At 53.8% G+C, this 17,279-nt stretch overlaps 1 protein-coding gene across 1 annotated transcript; it reads right to left on the bottom strand.

Moving 5' to 3' along the window:
- Window positions 1-1,094: 1,094 nt before the first annotated feature.
- Window positions 1,095-17,201, bottom strand: Znf653 (zinc finger protein 653). The gene is made up of 9 exons (XM_026399690.2): window positions 16,678-17,201; window positions 12,555-12,598; window positions 10,409-10,624; window positions 4,248-4,859; window positions 3,933-4,113; window positions 3,723-3,834; window positions 2,608-2,722; window positions 1,609-1,708; window positions 1,095-1,421 (listed from the first exon to the last, which is right to left on the bottom strand). The coding sequence occupies exons 1-9, from the start codon at window positions 16,974-16,976 to the stop codon at window positions 1,244-1,246; spliced, it is 1,857 nt and encodes a 618-aa protein (XP_026255475.1). The 5' UTR covers window positions 16,977-17,201; the 3' UTR covers window positions 1,095-1,243.
- Window positions 17,202-17,279: the final 78 nt, after the last annotated feature.

Genomic DNA, 17,279 nt, shown 5'->3' with positions numbered 1-17,279 from the left:
TCCCACCCAGTGTTCCTCTCGGCTCTTGTTGGATCGGAAGCTGTGCAGGCAATGGGGGTACTCCGGGGCGCGTAGACCCGATTGCGGTTCCCATGGAAACTGCTGGCTCCCGCCGTACAGGGAGAAAAAAGGGGACTAGTTTGAGGGGGGTGAGAGGATTCGCGGGGGCAGCCTCAGCAGGACTTGCTCTTCCTCGCCACTTCCCGTGCCAAGATAAAGTAGACCTGCGTCCAACGCAGAAACTGAGGCATAGGTGCGGCCCAGCCGGGGCCAATCTGTGCGTGGCGCCACAGGGCTCCCAAGGGCACGTGCCCGGGTTCGCTGCAACCGTCCCCTGAGTCACGTGGTGGCAGTCACCAGGGCCTACGCAGCTCGCACGCCACCTGGCGGCCGCGCTTCATTCCCCATTGCTCCCAGAGGTGGCTTCAGCAACATCCTCAGGGAAATGGGACCAAGGCAGGCACCCAATTGCTGCCAACTCCCTTTTCCCCGTGGTTATCTTATCTGGGAACAAGCAGAGCGGGTTATTCCCCGGAGCTTTGCATTGGCCGACTTGATATTTACCTCTCCTACTTTTCTTCCTGGTCTATGGGCAACTACCATCTTCTCAGGGAGGCCCTCCCCGACCACCCACCTAAACAGCACGCCAGGAAACCAACACATCACTCCATTTTCTGCACGGCGCTTGTCACTAGCTGTACATGTTTCATTTGGGGGATTTACTAAACACATTCCCAGCTCCTCCTGAGGGTGGATGGGGAATGAGTGTTCCATGATAGACATTAGGAGGAGGCACCAGGATTCTGAGTCCTGGGAAATGCCTGGTGACCTCCAAGGTCCCCCAGGCCCAGGGAACGAGTAGGAGCTGAGGCTCAAAGGAAAGGGTCCTCTAGGGTGTGTAGGGACATCTCCCTAACCCGGCCTTGCTCAGGAAGAGACCAGGTAGGTTGGAGAGAGAGGGCCCCCTCAATCATCCAGACCTAGGGGAAGGGCATCTCCCTTCTCGCACTTTAATCTTTCTCTGCTCTCTTGACACATAGTTCAGGTAGCGCAGCCCCAGGCACCAGCTCCAGAGGGGGTTGGGGCGGGTGGGGACCTGCCCAGGGGGCCCAGCCCTGGGAGGGGGTGGGGGCGCCTCCTTCCGGCCTGCGGTCTGGGCGCCCCGCGGCTGTCCAGGCCTAGGCAGGCCCGAGTGCAATGTCCGAGTGGACGAATAAATAGGGGCGGTCAGTGGTCGAGTATGTCAGGTAGGCTTGTGGTCCGGGTGGCTTTTGAGCGTGTGGAACTTGACGCTGTCAAGCTTCTCAAAGCGCTTCCCGCATCGCTCGCACGTGAAATTGTATTGAACCTCGGCCGTGTGCTTCTTCATGTGCCAGTTGAGCGAGGCGCGCTGCCTGCACTGGTAGCCGCAGATCTCACACCTGGCGAAAAGTAAGTAACCGGTGGGTCAGCGGGTGGGACTAGGGGGGCTGGCAGCCTACAGAAAGGGAAGGTGCCGTTGCGGTGGTAGCACAGGTGGAACTGCATGGAGGGAAAGCCTGTGGATGCCACCAGGTAGGCTCCCCAACCTCCCAGACCAGACCCTTTGGGGGACAGCCTGTCACTCACTGCAGGGGCGTTTCACCCGTGTGTGTGCGCCGGTGAACCTCCAGGTGGTTCTTCCTCTTGAAGGACTTGCCACAGGTCTCGCAGGTGAACTCACGGACACCTGGGGGCAGCAGAGATGTGACTGAGGATGCTGCCACTGGGAAGGGGGCGCAAGCCGGTTTCCCCCAGTGCTGACCGGCCCAACCCCATGGCTTCCCAAGGCTCAAAAAATGTCAACCTATAATGACAGCAAATGATATGAAGTGGCAGCACATCACCCAGTCACAGGTCCAAGCACAGCTGGGGTTCAAACTTTGGTCTCTAAGGGGCACAGGATGCAAAATGTCAAGATGGATCTGAATTTGTCCCCAGTGTTTGAACTTTGGGTAATTTCACATAAAAACCCAAAGTTGTGGCTTCTCAAAATATTCGAGGCTCTGAACCTCAGAGCTGTGCCCTCCAGCTTCCCCAGCCATACAGAAGTATCAAATCTTGCCCTGGGGTAAACCCAGAAGTCCAGTCCTAGACTCTGCCCAACTCTCCTCCCTCCTGTGGCCTGGGTGGCCCCACTGGCTCCCATCTATGACCTGGGGTGCTGCTATAGGACACACCTGGAGGAGAGATGGTGGTATCACCTTTGGTGTTTAGTATTTCTGAAATATTGGCTTTTATTTTGAAAGCAACTTGGGTTTTTCAGGGTGGGGACAGTGATTAAAAAAAAAAAAAACTACTGTGATATGGCAGGCATTCTGAGGGCTCATCAGAAGTTGGTTCACTGTCCCTGCTCCACCCCGAAGTCCTGCATGAAATCTTGTCAAGGGGCCTGGGCAGAAGAGTCAGGTCCTGCCAGGCCCACCTATGCCACTATGGTTTGGCTTACTGAGCACATGGAGGCTCCAAGAGGGGTAGTCCTGTGTCTAAGGCACTAGTGCTGGGGTTTAACCTTGGCTGCTCCAGCCCTGGCTCCCAGGTCCCTGCCTGTGTCCCCAGCTGGTCCTGCCAGCTGGCCCAGGGCCTGACCTGAATGGATGATCATGTGTCGCCGCAGGTGATTGGATAAATAGAACTTCTTGCCACAGCCAGGGTGAGGGCACACTTTGGTCTTCCCTTTCCGGTGCACGAGGTTGACATGGTTCTGGGGGCAAGAGGGGCAGGAATGGGTGCTGGGGCCACCTGAGGGGCTCCTGAAGGTAGGGGAAAAGAGGGCTGCTGGGAGGTAGGCAGGATCAGCTTAGGCAGCTAAGAGGGAAGGGGGCTCTTGCCCAGCTTCCAGACTGCTACAGGTACACATGGGACACAGAGCAGGTTTACCAAACACCTGCTGTGCCAGGCTCTGGACTGGAATATCCGTTAACCCTGGGAAGGGCCTGGTGACCATCAGCTCAGTTATAGACAGGGAAACGGAGGCTGCAGAGGCTCAGTGGTTGGATACATGTCTCAGAGGTGGGAGTGGAAGGACTAGGATGAAATCCAGGGCTGTCATGTGCTATGCTGTCCCTGGGCATTTAATCCATTCATTCCTTTGTTCTTTCATTTTTAAAAACTCACTAGATGGTCTTATACACAGTAGGTGTTCAATTCATGCTTAATGAGAACATGGCTTGGCAAATCCAAGGCCTACTAATCCTGCCTTCTATGCCAGGTGTGGGGATATGACAAAACCCCATCTCTGCCGTCAGGGTTCCAAATCCAGTCTTCAGCGGGCAAACTACAGATCCAACCTCCTGGTGGTACAGCGACCCAAGTCTCCCAGGCCTGACTGGCCCTGGGGGCTGGAATGGCTTGCTGATGGATAGCCACGGGGAGGAAGCACACGGAGCTAAGAACAAGAGTATGGCCAGGGCAAGGCGGGAGGAGTTCAGGAGGTCAGGAGAGGAGGAACTGGGAGCAGGCAATTATGCCTGATCTCTGTGGGAAGAGATGGCTGAGGCGGTGAGGGGTCTGACAAGGTATCAGGATGCACAGAGGATTTGAAGGAAGCTCCTGAGACCAGTTGGGGCCAGATGGGCTCAAGAAGATGAATCACAGGCCAGTAGCACACAGCAGGGCCCTCCATGAACCACTCTGCCCAGACCAGCACACAGGTAGCCAGACACAGGAGCAGGCCCACCAGCCTGCCCTGGTGGTGGCCTCACCTGGAAGCTGCCGAGGGCCACGTAGACCTGGCTGCAGCCCTCATATGGACAGTGGAACATCTCAAGCAGGCCGTCGGCGTCCATCACCCGGGACCGCTTGCTCCGCCGCCTCCTAGAGAGGGAAGGGGCCCTTAGTGTCAGAATGCCAAGCCCAGGCAGACTGTGGGCCACTTCTTGCCCTTGTGCCCACCCATCCAACTCAGCACCCACTTCTCAGGCTCCTTGGGGATCTCGTAGATGATGGCCGACATGTCACTGCCGTCTAGCTCCTCCCCATCTGCTTCTGCCTCAGGCTCTGCACTCTCAGGCACGGTCGCCACCAGCTCTGCCAGCTCTGTGGCCACAGGCTCCTCCTTCTCCTCCTTTTTGAGTATGTATAGATCCTCCTTCTCTACGGGGGTGGACACAGGGCGGTGTCCATGGGGGGCTAAGGCTGTCTAGAAGCCCTTCTCCAGGGCCACTCCTTCCCCTCCCCCTCCAGGTCCCACCCGATCCCTGCCAGAGGCCACAGTGGGCCCTCCAGACCTTTCTTGGTCTCCATGCCGGCTATGGAGGTGGTGTCCATGGTGCTGGGCTGGCTGCCCTCAGGCTCTGTTTGGGTGTAGGCTGCCACACCCTCCATCATGGCACAGGGCACCTCCTCGCCCAGGCCACTGCTTGGGGCGCTGCTGCCTGAAGCCACGTTGAGGTGGATGCCCTCGGCCGTGAGGGTGTTGTATCCAGGGCCCGCGATGATGATCACCTGGGAGCCGGGGACCATGCCTGGCACAGGGCAGCTGGCTACTACCTCGCCCAGTGCCTCCTGGGGCACATTCTCAAAGAGGGCGCCAGGGCCAGCACCCACTTGCACAGGTACTGGCACACACACCACTGTCTCGAGGGCTTCAGACCCACTGCCTGCAGGGTTGGGGCACAATGGGGTGCCCTGCTCGGCCAGGCTTTCCACGTGGTGGACGTCGAAGGGGATGTGCACACCTTCCTGAGTGATAAGCCCACTGCTGCCCACTGGGCTGGTGGGGGTGACTGCTGCTGCAGCTGCTGAAGCCTTGGCTGGCTGGCTCTCTGGGGGCTCCTCAGAGTCGGAGCCTGAGCCAGAGCTGGGGGAGTCAGAGCTGCCAGCCACCTGGCCATTGCCCGCTGTGATGAGAGAAGAAAGGAGGCAGTTACGATGATGGCAGCAGCAGCAGCTAGTATTTGTTGAAGGGCCACCAGGGGCAGGGCACTGTAACCCTCTCTCTCACTGCCAAAAAACAGTGGTCATTTATCAATTGCCACTGTCCCTGGCACCTGACTCAACTGACCACCCAGCTTCTCTGATGTGCTGTCCTCCCTGGGCCTCTAGCTCTACATCCTTGTTTTCTGGGCTACCCTGGCAGCTCCTTCCTAGTCTCTTTGGCTCATTCATGTCTTGAAGGCCCAAGCCAGGGCCTCATCCCAGCCCTCAGCTCATCCCCGGGTCTCACCCAGGCTGATGGTATTAAACGCCACTCTATTCTCCACACTAACTGGTTTAATTCATTACTTTCATTCCACACTTTAATACAATTTGGACACTGTCTACCTGGAGATAGCCTCAAATCACACAAATTAAGGGCTCTGTCCCACAAGACTGTCCCAACTTCCAAGGCCAGTTGCAAGTCCTGGGCCACTCTGTATGTCTGACCAACCAACTGTGATCAAGGGGTTCCCATGACCTCCTCCTCAGGTTTAATAATTTGCTAGAATGACTCAAAGAACTCAGAAAAGTACTCTCCTTATCACTACAAGCTTCTTATAAAGGATACAACTCAACCATAGTCAAACGGAAGAGAGGCATTGAGGAGGGGCACAGAGTTCCATGCCCTGTCTGAGGACACCCCTCAGAGCTGGTGATGTGTGCATCAAGCGGGGAGCTCCCAGAAACTCACTCTTCAGGGTTTTTTAATGACCTGACCTCCAGCCCCTGCAGTTTGGGGAGTGGGGCTGAGAGTTCCCACTTCTGATCCTAAGTTTGGTCTTTTGGGTAACCCCATCCAGAAGATATGTAGGGGCCCACCCTGAATCACTTCATTAACATAGATTCCGGGGTATTCCAAAGGGACTCTTTGTGAATAACAAAAACCTCTATCACTCAGGAAATTCAAAGGGTTTTGGAAGCTCTATTAAAAGGGCTGAAGGGGCTGGGTTTGTGGCTCAGTGGTAGAGTGCTCGTCTAGCATGCATGAGGCACTGGGTTCGATCCTCAGCACCACATAAATGTAAAATAAAGATATTGTGTCCACCTAAAACTAAAAAATAAATATTAAGAAAAGGGGGGCTGGGGACATAGCTCAGTGGTAGAGCACTTGCCTAGATTGCCAAAGGCCCTAGGTTCCATCCTAGGACTGAGAAAGAAGGAAAGAAACAGAGAGAGGGAGGGAGGGAGGAAGGAAGGAAGGAAGGAAGGAAGGAAATAAATAACCAGGGAACCAAACATAGTTATCCCTCTGTATCCTCAGAGGATTAGTTCCAGGACACCTCTGTAGATACCGGAATATCAGAACTGGAGGATTCTTAAGTCTTTTACATAAAATGGCATAATATTTGCACAGACCTATGCACAACCTCCCATAGATTTCCAATCATCTCTAGATTACCTATGACACCTAATATAATATAAATGATTCCTGGTTGGGTGAACACATGGAAAAGGAACCTACTGATATGGAGGGCACCCACTTGCACAGGTACTGGCACGCACACCATAAATGTTTTTATACTACAACCAGGTGGGGCCTGATGACTCCACGTGCACCCTGGACCTCCCTGTGGAATTCTAGGCTTGCACCTCACAGCTCCCCGGGGAGCTCTCGCAGGCATCTGACTCAGCTCAGCAACTCTGGGCTCTACCTTACTGGATCTTCCCTCCAAAAGAGCCTGTACTGCTCATGTGTGTGCCTCTCAAAGGGTGATAGCTCTGTCCCTCCTGGTACTCAGCCAAAGTCCTGGGCTAACCTTGACTTCCCTCTCACACCCACTTCCAATCTGTCAGCAAAACCTGTTGGCACTGCATCCAAAAGTCATCTGTCCACAGCCCAAATGCTTCTCCTCCCCCCTCTGCAAATGCTGGTTATGGCTCCAATCATCTCTGGACAGGATCAAAGTAGTCCCTTCTCTTTGGTCCCCTGGTTCCAGAGAACCCACTCATCACTTCTTGTGGATAAGCCAGCTGTTTCCAAACCCAGCTCTTCTTCTTAAAACCTGGGTGGACTATATCTCTCAGCATCCCTTGCAGCATGTCAATGTAGCCCATTGGTTGGTTCCAGCAAGGGAACAGAAGTAGATGTGATCTCTCAGGGCCCAGCCCCTACCTGTCTGTCCTGATCAGCCAGCCAGGACCCAGAAGGAGGCTAAAGACACAAGATAGAAGAACCTGGGTCCCCACATGCTCAGCATGGTGGCACATGCCTGTAATCCCAGTGGCTCAGAAGACTGAGGCAGGAGGATCTTGAGTTTGAGGTCAGCCTCAGCAACATAGAGGCTGAATATGTGGCTTAGTGGTTAAGCAACCCTGAGTTCAAATCCTGGATTTCAGGAAAAAAAAAAGAATCTGGGTCCCCATGTGGAAGGCAGAGCCTATGGATTGGGGCACTGGGCTTGTGTGAAGCAACCAACGTGTGCCTGTTTCAGCAGCTGGCATTTGTCAATCAAAATCCTGACTCACTTGATGGAGCAGTCGAAGCCCTTACTATGGCTACATACCTTGCACTATCACATGCCCCTTCCCCGTCACCTCCTCTCCAGATGCCCCCCTAGCTCCTCAGAGACACTAGCCAAGTTCCTGTCTCAGGGCCTTTGCACTTGTCATTCCTTCTGCCTGAATTCCCTTCTCTCAGATACACGAGAAGGCTCCCTCCCTCATGTCTAACACACCCTCATCCAGTGATGTTTCAGGGAGGCTCCCTGGACCATCTTGTCTCAAAAAGCCCCTTTTTGCTCCTTTCTTTTTTCCCAAAACACCTACCACCTTCAAGTATATTCTATATTTTATTTACTTATCTTGTTTATGGTCTGCTATTCCTCTGCAATGTAAATACCTCAAAGAAAGAGGTCCCTGGGCAGGGCACATTTGAGTCAAAGAACTACTTTTAGACCAGCACTGTGATGAAGGCAGGGAGCCAACACCTTAGCCAGGGAAACTAGGAATGAGAAAAACAAATGACTGCCGCCTAGGTCACACACCCCCCCCCACCGCCTTGGTGCTAGGGATCTAACCCAGGGGTGCTTTACCACTGAGCTACATCCCCAGCCCTTTTTGTTTGTTTTTGTTTTTTAATTTTGAAACAGAGCCTCACTAAGTTGCTGAGGCTGGTCTCAGACATGCAGCTCTGTCTCAGCCTCCCATGTCGCTGGGATTGCAGGCATGTGCCACCATGCTTGGCACTCGTTAGTCTTGTGACACAGCTGGGGCATGTTGTTTGGAGACCATGGGTCCTACAGCCCTAGGGTCATGTAGAAAGTACAGACTTCCCAGGTTAGAGCAGTGCCTGCCTCTAGCTAGGTGGGCACAGCAGCTCATGTATCCTCTCTGTCCTGGGGATTGCTGTGGCACCTGCTTTGAATGAGCATTTGGGGTATTAATGAGAAGACATTCGTACAGGGTTTCAACAGAAGAGGGCTCAAAGAGGGCACCGAGTGTTCTTTGTTTGTCTGTTTTTTGCAGTACTGAGATGGAACCCAGGGCTTTGAGCATGCAAGGCAAGTGGTCTACTACTGAGCTACAGTCCCCAGACCTTTTCATTTGGGGAACAGGGTGCTGCTAAGTTGTCCCAGCTGGTCTTGAAATTGAGATCTTCCTGCCTCAGTTTCCCAAGTACCTAGGATTACAGGCATGTGCCTCTACACCTGACTAGAGATGGAGGAAACTCTCAGAGGTGGGGCCTACCAGGTCTTTCAGTTACTGGGGGCATGCCCTGCAGGAGACTGTGGGACGCCGCCGGCACCTTCCTTGATCTCTTTTGCTCCCTGGCCATCAGGTGAGTGATTCTGTTCTGCCACACACTCCTGCTACTGCCATCCAGACCCCACCAGAGGTCTGAAAGTCAGGGTCAGCCTGACGGTGAACAAGAACCTCTCAAGCTGTGTGTGTGTAAGGTGTAATGACCCCTCCTCTTCATGAGCAGGTCACCTCATGTACTGGTTACACATGGGCACTGAGACACCCAACCCGAACCCAGGCCACTCCTGACGGCCCAGGCCTGACAGCAAGCTGGGGAGAGAGGGTTTCAGCCTCTCCTGCTATCCTCACATCTGCAGCACCCCCTGAAGGAGGGGGCAGTCACCAAGAAAGCTGGGGGCAGGGCCAGGACACGCATCTGGTACACCTAACTCTGAAGTCCAGCTTAAGTCCAATGCTGAACCTCTCTCCAGATAATAAAAGCATTAGTGACAGAAATAGCCACACACCCCTGACTTCCCACAGCCCGGGCAGTGGGTCTCCTGACTGACTCATAGGTGGCAGGGCACCAAGCAGAGCAGGTAGGGGGTACTGCTGGGGGAGCAGGGTTGGGATACGGACAAGGTCACTTCGCTCACCGATGCCCTTAGCAGATGTGACTAATGCATCACAGTGCTCATTCCTATGAGCCCAGATCTGGCAGTTACAATAGGTTTGGGGAAGGATGGGCTCCTCTGGGTACCACCCCACCCCAGCCCGATCCATCGCCAGATGGGCTAGTCACATTACTCCTGGGGTCCAGGGTTCATCGACCATGAAGCAGGGTTGTGACAGGGCTGGAGGGATGATTCAGGGCGGCAGAGGGCAGGACTGGAATGAGCACATCGAGGGGGCTCTGACTGGCAGAGGAGGGCAGCGTGCTGGTCATGAGCACAGGACACCCGCAAGCTGGGAGCCTGGCCGCTGCACAGTGGGATGGCCGTGGGCGTGGGTGCCCACCAGGAACACCTCTCACCCCCAGCTTCCTCCTGGCCAGCTGGGATGCCACCTGCTCTGTGACGCCTGCCAGCACGAATCAGCCCTGATGATTGACCCCACCCTCAGCCCTGGCAGGTGCCTGGCAGTAGGCCCCATGCTCCTCTCACAGCCCCACCAAGCCCTGGAGGCAGCACGCTCCCTCGCTGCTCATGGGGTCTCCTCTGCTCCCCACATGGCCAACTGGGCCTTCCACACTGACTCCCTCCTGGCCCAGTAGGACCAATGTGGGACAGAAAAAGAGAGGAGGGAGAGGGGCAGGGACTAAGAGCTGGGGAGGGAGGTGGAAGGAGACGGAGAGAGCAGGCTCAGGAGGGGAGAGGGAAGCAAAGAAAGTGAGGGGGAGAGAAAATGGGAACCCTGGCAAGACAGAGGGAAAGAGAATGAGCCAGAGTGACAAATTTGAGTCACAGAAAATAAAAAAGGTGTTAGAGGCCAGGAGGGCATCATCCACCTTGCCAAGCTGAGCCTGTGCCCAGAACCCGGGTTCCACTGAAGCTGCCCAGCCAGGTCAAGTGGGGACCATCTCTTCTACTCAGGCTCTGCAAGGACTCAGAGACCACAAATCTCTGAAGGGCTCAACCAAGCCACTGTCCCTGAAGCTAGTGCCAGTGCGGCTGCTGTTACATTTGTGACACTGACGTGAGGCTGGGGGGCATCCCAGGTCCATACCTAGGAGGGACTGCAGAGTCCCCAAATGCCACAGTCACCATGTGCCCTCGCCCTGAGGACCCACCTTTGTCACTTTCGGGGTCCGAGTCACTGAGGGGCTTCAGCGGGGAGTGCAGGTCCTGGAAGTAGCGGTGGCCGGCTTCACACTGCCACACTGCCGTGGTGTACAGGCCAAAGGTGGGGTCCAGCTCGGCAAGGTGTGGCTCATATGGGCAGCGGTGCTTGTGGTCCTCATACCAGATCACCACGTTCTTCAGGCAGTTCACGTTGCGTCGCCGCCCTGAAGAGACAGGGCCCAGGACAGGCATGAGCAGCCATGCCCACTGTCCACAGGGACCCTGGGCACTATGCCTTCATGGGCTGGAATACCCTCATGAGCCCTGCATCCAGTTTACAGGGAAGGAAACTGAGGCTCAGGGGCAAGAACCCTAGAGATGACAGGGACTGGCGAGAGACTCTTCACTGGCTAAGTGGAGCCATGAGCCCAATGGAGCCCAGCACGTAGTAGGTACATAGTAATCGTTAGCTGCCTGGTACTGTAATCATTCTCATCAATACTTGGCCCTAGAACCCACAGTCCCTGGGCAGTGGTCTCCTTGGCTCGTGCCCGTCCCTCCTCCACAGCCACCAGAAGGCACCTGATTAGAGCACCCCTCTCTCAGAATCCACTGTGGCTGCCCTCACTGGGGGTGAAAGCAAACGTCCACCCTATGACCCACAAGGCCCTATACCATCTGCTCAGTCACACCCCCTCTCTCAGCTCCTCCTACTCCTATCTCTCCCCTCCATCCACTTAGTCTCCTAGCTACTCCTTAAATGAGCTTGGCGTGGGCCTGGCCCAGGGCCTTTGCAAGGACCGTGCCATCTTTTTCCAGAAACCTGCCTTGCTCCCTTTCCCTCCACTCAGGTTTCTCACCAAATGTGCCCTCCTCTGAGAGGCCACCCCACACCCAGGTTACTGAAGCTAGTCCCTCCCGACTCCCAGTGCTGGGGCTGGAACCCAGGGCTGTGTAAATCCTAGCCTAGCCAAATTTACTTGTTTCCCTTTTTCTCCTGAGAGCACCTAGATACTGTTTAGGGCTACTTGTTTGAAGGTCGCTGGTCTGACTCCCTCACTAGAATGTCAGCTTCTCAAAAGCAGAGACATTTATCTGTTTTGTTCCTGCGGGTCTCCACAGGGTTGGGTGCTCTGTAGTGCTCTGCAAACATTTGCTGGATAAGAGGGTGCTGCGAGGGGGTTATCATGTGGGGCCAGAAGGCCTGGGTTCCAATCCCAGCTTTGCCACTTCCTAGCTGGGTGGTTTCGGCCAAATGACTCGACTTCTCTAAATCCTAGTTGCCTCCTCTGGACCAGGGAAGAATAAGAATTCTAGCTGGCTATGATGGTACAATCCTATAATCTCAGTGACTTGGGAAGCTGACACAGGAGAATCATAAGTTAGAGACTAATCTCAGCAATTTAGCAAGACCCTCAGCAACTCGGTAAGACCTTGTCTCAAAATAAAAAATAAAAAAGGCTGGGGTTATGGCTTGATGGTAGAGTGATCCTGGATTTAATGCCCTGTGCTAACAAAAATAAATAAAGAAATTAAGAAGAATTCCAACTCTGAGAGCTCCCAGGGAAGACAGAGGAAGCAAAGACATCTATGCAGCACTGAATAGTTGCAGGTCTCATCTCGGGCACAAAGTGTGCCTGAGATGAGACCTGCAACTAGGGTGATGGTCCAGGACTCCTGGCCAGTAGGATGGAGGTGTGACCCCTAACTTTGGGATCAGGAGATGAGGCCACAGCCCAGAAGAGATCCTTAGGTCTAGGGATTACACCAGGGTCTCCAAATCAGTGGCAATCCCTACCCCTTTAGGATTTCAAGGTCATAGTCTCAGCTCAGCCCCAACTCCAGAGAATGGAGAGAAGTGGGGGGGGGGGGGGCGCTCACTGCTACCCTAGGTTCTCCCTTGGACTTCTGGCCTTCACCCTGATGGACATAACCTGAGACCCACAGTCCCAGGGTTTGGAGGTCATACTAGGTTCAGACTCCCACCAACTTGTGGCCAGCAGGCAGGAGGGCTGAGTTCCAGGCTCTGTCCCGCCTTGCTCTACTGTGGGCTGGCACATAAGGCACCCTGAGGTTTAGATAAGCTGTCCCCTCTGCTTGGCTCTCCCTGGCACGTGTCCCTTTCCTCCCCACCTTGGCTACAGCTCCACTTACTTTTTTTCCGCTTTGGCTTTTTGGGGACTTGCTCCCAAGGCTTCCTGCAACAGAGAGAGGCAATATGGGTAAACACGGATCAAGGCTAGGCCATGCCCTGACAGCTGCTAAGGAATGACAGCAACTGGTCTGGCTCTAGGTAGAATGTGAGCTTCTGTTCCCCTGCCCAACTCCAGCACCATGTCAGCAGGCGCCTGGCTTGGGCTCCCTCCTCCACTGACACCTGCCCTTGGAGGGAGGCCTGATATCATCACTCATCTCACACACAGGGAAACTGAGGCTCAGAGGGGTGAGGACATCTGTCCTGGGTCTCACAGTCAGGAAATGGGAAGGGGAAACAGAAAGTTGGTGTGTCAGGCAGAGTTCCAAGAGAACTCTCCGGGTTCCTGCCTTGGGGAGCGCATGCCCTGTACAATAGGCTCTCTGTGTGTGTGGGTTCTGCATTCTTAGATTCAACCAAGGATGGAAAATATTTGGAAAAACATTGCATCTATACTGAACAGGTACAGACTTTATTCTCTAATACAGTTTAACTATATACATGGCATTTGTATTGTACTAGGTTTTCTAAGTCATCTAGAGATGATTTATAGTCTATGAGAAGATGTGCATAAGTTCTATGCAAATACTACACCATTTTACTTAAGGGACTTGAACATTTAAGGATTTTGGTACCTACTAGGGGTCCTGGAAACAATCCCTGTGGATACCACGTAAAGACACTCTCATCCTCTCCCCTTGAGGTGGGCAGGTCTGTGGGTATGATAGGATGCCTCTCATGGGTAGGTAACTTGGAATTAAAAGAGGAAATATGGTTAATCAGGGGAAGCCTTCAAAGAGTCTAAGCCCTGCTGCAGTCAACAATGGAAAGATGGGGACAGGAGGGGGCCCATGGAGGTACCATATGGTAACGACCCAAGAGTGGTTTCTAAGACTGAGTGATCACAGCTGACAGCCAGCAAGACAGCAAAGACCTCAGTCCTATTATCACAAAGAAACAAATTCTTCCAGTAACACGAAGCAGTCTGGAGGGAGACCTTTCCCTACAGTACTTCCAGGTGAGGTCACAGCTGGTGGATACCTTGATTTCAGTGAGACCCTGAACAGAGGAGCCAGTGCCGGCTCCTGATCCTCAGAAAGTCCAGATGATAGATTTGTGTGATTTTAACAGCTAAATTTGAAGCACTTGTTTTGCAGCAATAGGACTCAGAGCTGCTCAGGACCCATGCTGCCCCTGGAGTCCTGGTGGAAGAGTGTCAGACCCAGCTGGACGACTGCTTCGGACCTTTCTAGCCTGCTCTGCAAGGGCCCCAGGCTGCCCTCCACAGTCTGCTCCTGCAGACAGCTTGGGTTCACCTGCCTGCTGACCGTCACACTTAGGTTGAAGCCCAATGACTGTGCTCTAAAGCCTTGGGGACCCAAGGTAAGGCCGGGGGGCCCCATAGCTTCCTGCACAAGGATAGCTGCCAGACCTTCCAGGTAGGTTCCTGACCCCATATAGGTCACCCTACTGTCACCCAGCACCTGGTTTATAAATTGAAGGCCAGTACCTTGCAGCCAATCTATCTGAGTCTCTGGGGGCCCTCATCTCCCTTCCTCCCACTCCACCTGCCTCCTTGTTCTTTTTTTTTTTTTTTTTAAGATAGCCTTTTTAATATTTATTTTTTAGGTGTAGATGGACACAACACAATACCTTTATTTTTATGTGGTGCTGAGGATTGAACCCGGGTCCTGCCCGTGCTGGCAAGCGCTCTACCTGCCTCCTTGTTCTTCCTCTTCTATATCACAGCAGCAGGCTCCGTGACCTTGGGCAAGTGACATCCCCTCCCTGTGCTCACCTGCAGCATAGGATCCTAATAGTACTTTTCTCTTGGGGTTGGCTGCTTTCCTGGTCTCTAGTTCCCATGCTCACCCCTACAGCCTCGGTGTAAGGCGCTGTTAAAAATATTGGGCTGGGGGTGTAGCTCAGTGGTAGAGTGTCTAACTAAGATATGTGAGGCTCCCTGGGTTTAATTCCCAGAGACAAAAAAAAAAAGTTTTTTATTTTCTTCAATATAAAAACTCACACAGAAAAGATTAGAGAGCCCTCTTTGGACACACAACCAGCTTGAACTGTTAACTCTTGGCCAACCTTATTTCTATTCATACTTCACCCGTTCTTTCTGCCACATACACCCTGAACAGCGCTTCTTTTAGAATATAAGCCAGACCATGTCACTTCTCTGTTGAAATTCCCTTGCTTAAGGAGAGCAAAAATTCCTGCCAGGGCTCTCCTCATTGGGAGGAGAGTCTGGAGTCCTCTCCAAGGCCTGCCAAGGTACTGCAAGACTAGTCACATCATCTCTGTCTTTGACTTCTCTTCTGCAGGACCTTTGCACTTGCTATTCCCTCCGCTCAACACTCTTCCCTGGGATATGTGCATGGCTCCTCTCTCAGGTCTTTTACTCAAAGCTATCTTCTCAGAGTGGCCCACCCTCAGGCCCTATTTAAACTTCCAACTTAGGGGCTAGCAGGATGGCTCAGTGGTAGAGCACTTGCCTGGTATGTGTGAGACCCTCAGTTCAATTCTCAGGACAACAAAAATAAATAAACAAACAAACAAACAAACAAATAAATAAATAAAATAAACTTCTAACTCACACTCGTGATTCCTTTTTTCTTATACTGTGCAATTTGTTTATTATGTTCTTTTTTGTGGTACTGGTGATTGAACACCAGGGTGCTCTACCACTGAGCCACATCCCAAACCCTATTTATTTATTTAAAATATTTATTTTTTTGTTTTAGGTGGATACAATATCTTTATTTATTTTTATGTGGTGCTGAGGATCGAACCCAGTGCCTCGCACATGCCAGGCCAGCGCGCTACCACTTGAGCCACATCCCCAGCCCCCTTTTTATTTTTTTATTCTGAGACAGGTCTAAGTTGCTTGGGGCCTCACTAAATTGCCAAGGGTGGCCTGGAACTTATGATACTCCTGCCCCAGCCTCCTGAGTCACTGTGAGTACAGCATATGCCACTGTACCCAGCCTTGTTTCTTGTCTGTAGTAGACAAGCCACTGCATAAGCCATTCCCTCTGTCCAGTAGAATATCAGCTTCATGAAGCATGTATTTTTGTTACAGCTCCTAGCATTTCTGAACATACTCTTGGGCATAAAAAGTCTTGCCACCCTAGGGAGGGGGCGAATACAATTCAGCAGGATTTGATTGAGTCTTAACCCTCAGGAACATGCTCTAGACAAACATGCATATGGGTGAAAGTGAAAACCAGAGCAGAACATTTCATTGATTGCGATTTTTTTCGCAATAAAAACAGGAATAAATATTTTCATCATAACAGCTAATATATTGCCAGGTGCTGTTCTGAGTTCTTTGCACATTTTAACTCACTTAATGGTCACATTAGCCTATAAGGCAGGAAGGGAAAAACTCCATTCATACTGCTCTTGCTCAAGTTTGAGATTTTGCAAATCTCTCCCTCCATTTCACCAACTATTTCAGGATTTCCCCTTCACTTGAAATGCTCCCCAGGAACCAGAAGGTGCAGTTGTCCCCAGGAACCAGAAGGTGTAGATGTGTGGGGGGCCTAGGGTTGAGGGGATGGGGTCATATTTAATCCCATTTGGGACACCAGGACCTCTTGAGGGGAAGAGCAGGATGTTCCAGGATGTCCAGAACCCAAGCGCGGGTGTGGGTTTTCGGAAAACGTGACCACAGATCCCAAGGCCCAGCGGGAACCTGGAGCCCGAGCGAGGCCTCCAGGGGAGGGAGGGCTCTTGCAGGGATTGGGTAGTTAGAACGCCTGGAGGTGCGGCTCATCCTAGGATTGAGCAGCCAGAGATTGAGAGGGCGGGACCGAGCGACCAGAAGGCGGGTGGAAAGGCAGGGAGCATTTTAGGATTGGGCAGCAGGAGCCACGGGAGGCGGAGCCGCGAGCCCAGCGGGTGGCGGCACCAGTAGTCCCGGACCCAGACCAGCAGTTTGGCCCCTGGGCGGAGCTCGCAGGTGCCGGGGGCGTGTCCTTGAGCCGGAGCAGGCGGGGCCAAGCTCCGCGGGGGATGGGGGCGTCTCCTCCCTCGCTCGCTCGCTCGCTCCCCCTCCCTCCGGCCGGGCCCCCTTACCCGTGGCGGCCGCTTCGCTGGCCGCGCTCCAGCGAGATGAGGTAGGCGGCGAGCTTGGCGTCGCTCCAGCCGCTGCGGCGCCGCAGGTCCACCCAGGGCCCGTGCGCCTCGCCCAGGTACACGCGCCGCACGTCGTACTTCTTCCGGGACTCCAGCCGCCGTCGGGCTCGGTCCGACTCCGTAAGCCGAGGTCGGCCCCGCGCCTTGCGGCCCGCCGCTCCCTCCTCAGCCGCCGCCTCCCCGCCTGCGCCCGCCTCAGCCTCCGCCTCCGCCTCGGGCTCCGGCGCCCGCTCCGCCATCCCCCCCACCCTAGTTACCAGCCTCCCCCGTTGTTAGGAGCCCGACCGGAAGTGGCGCACATCTTGGGCGCCACCGGGAAATTTCTCACGGACCCTCACTGACCGGCAGCGCCAAAAGGAGACCTAGAGCAGAATATGCGCATGCGCTCTCTCTACCCGCCTCTTTTCGTTATTTTTCAATTTCGCTTAGAGAGCGTGAAGTCTCTGGCAGTAGAGCTTGTAGGCCTGCCGAGTGGGAGGGACCCATCGCTGACTCCCCAGCATTTGCGATCTTTAAGAGGGATTGCTTCACAGCCAAGGAGG

This window comes from Urocitellus parryii, chromosome 3 (assembly GCF_045843805.1).
Source record: "Urocitellus parryii isolate mUroPar1 chromosome 3, mUroPar1.hap1, whole genome shotgun sequence".
Taxonomy (NCBI): domain Eukaryota; kingdom Metazoa; phylum Chordata; class Mammalia; order Rodentia; family Sciuridae; genus Urocitellus; species Urocitellus parryii.
Note: the sequence above shows the minus strand (reverse complement) of the source record. Positions and strands in the feature narration are given on the sequence as shown.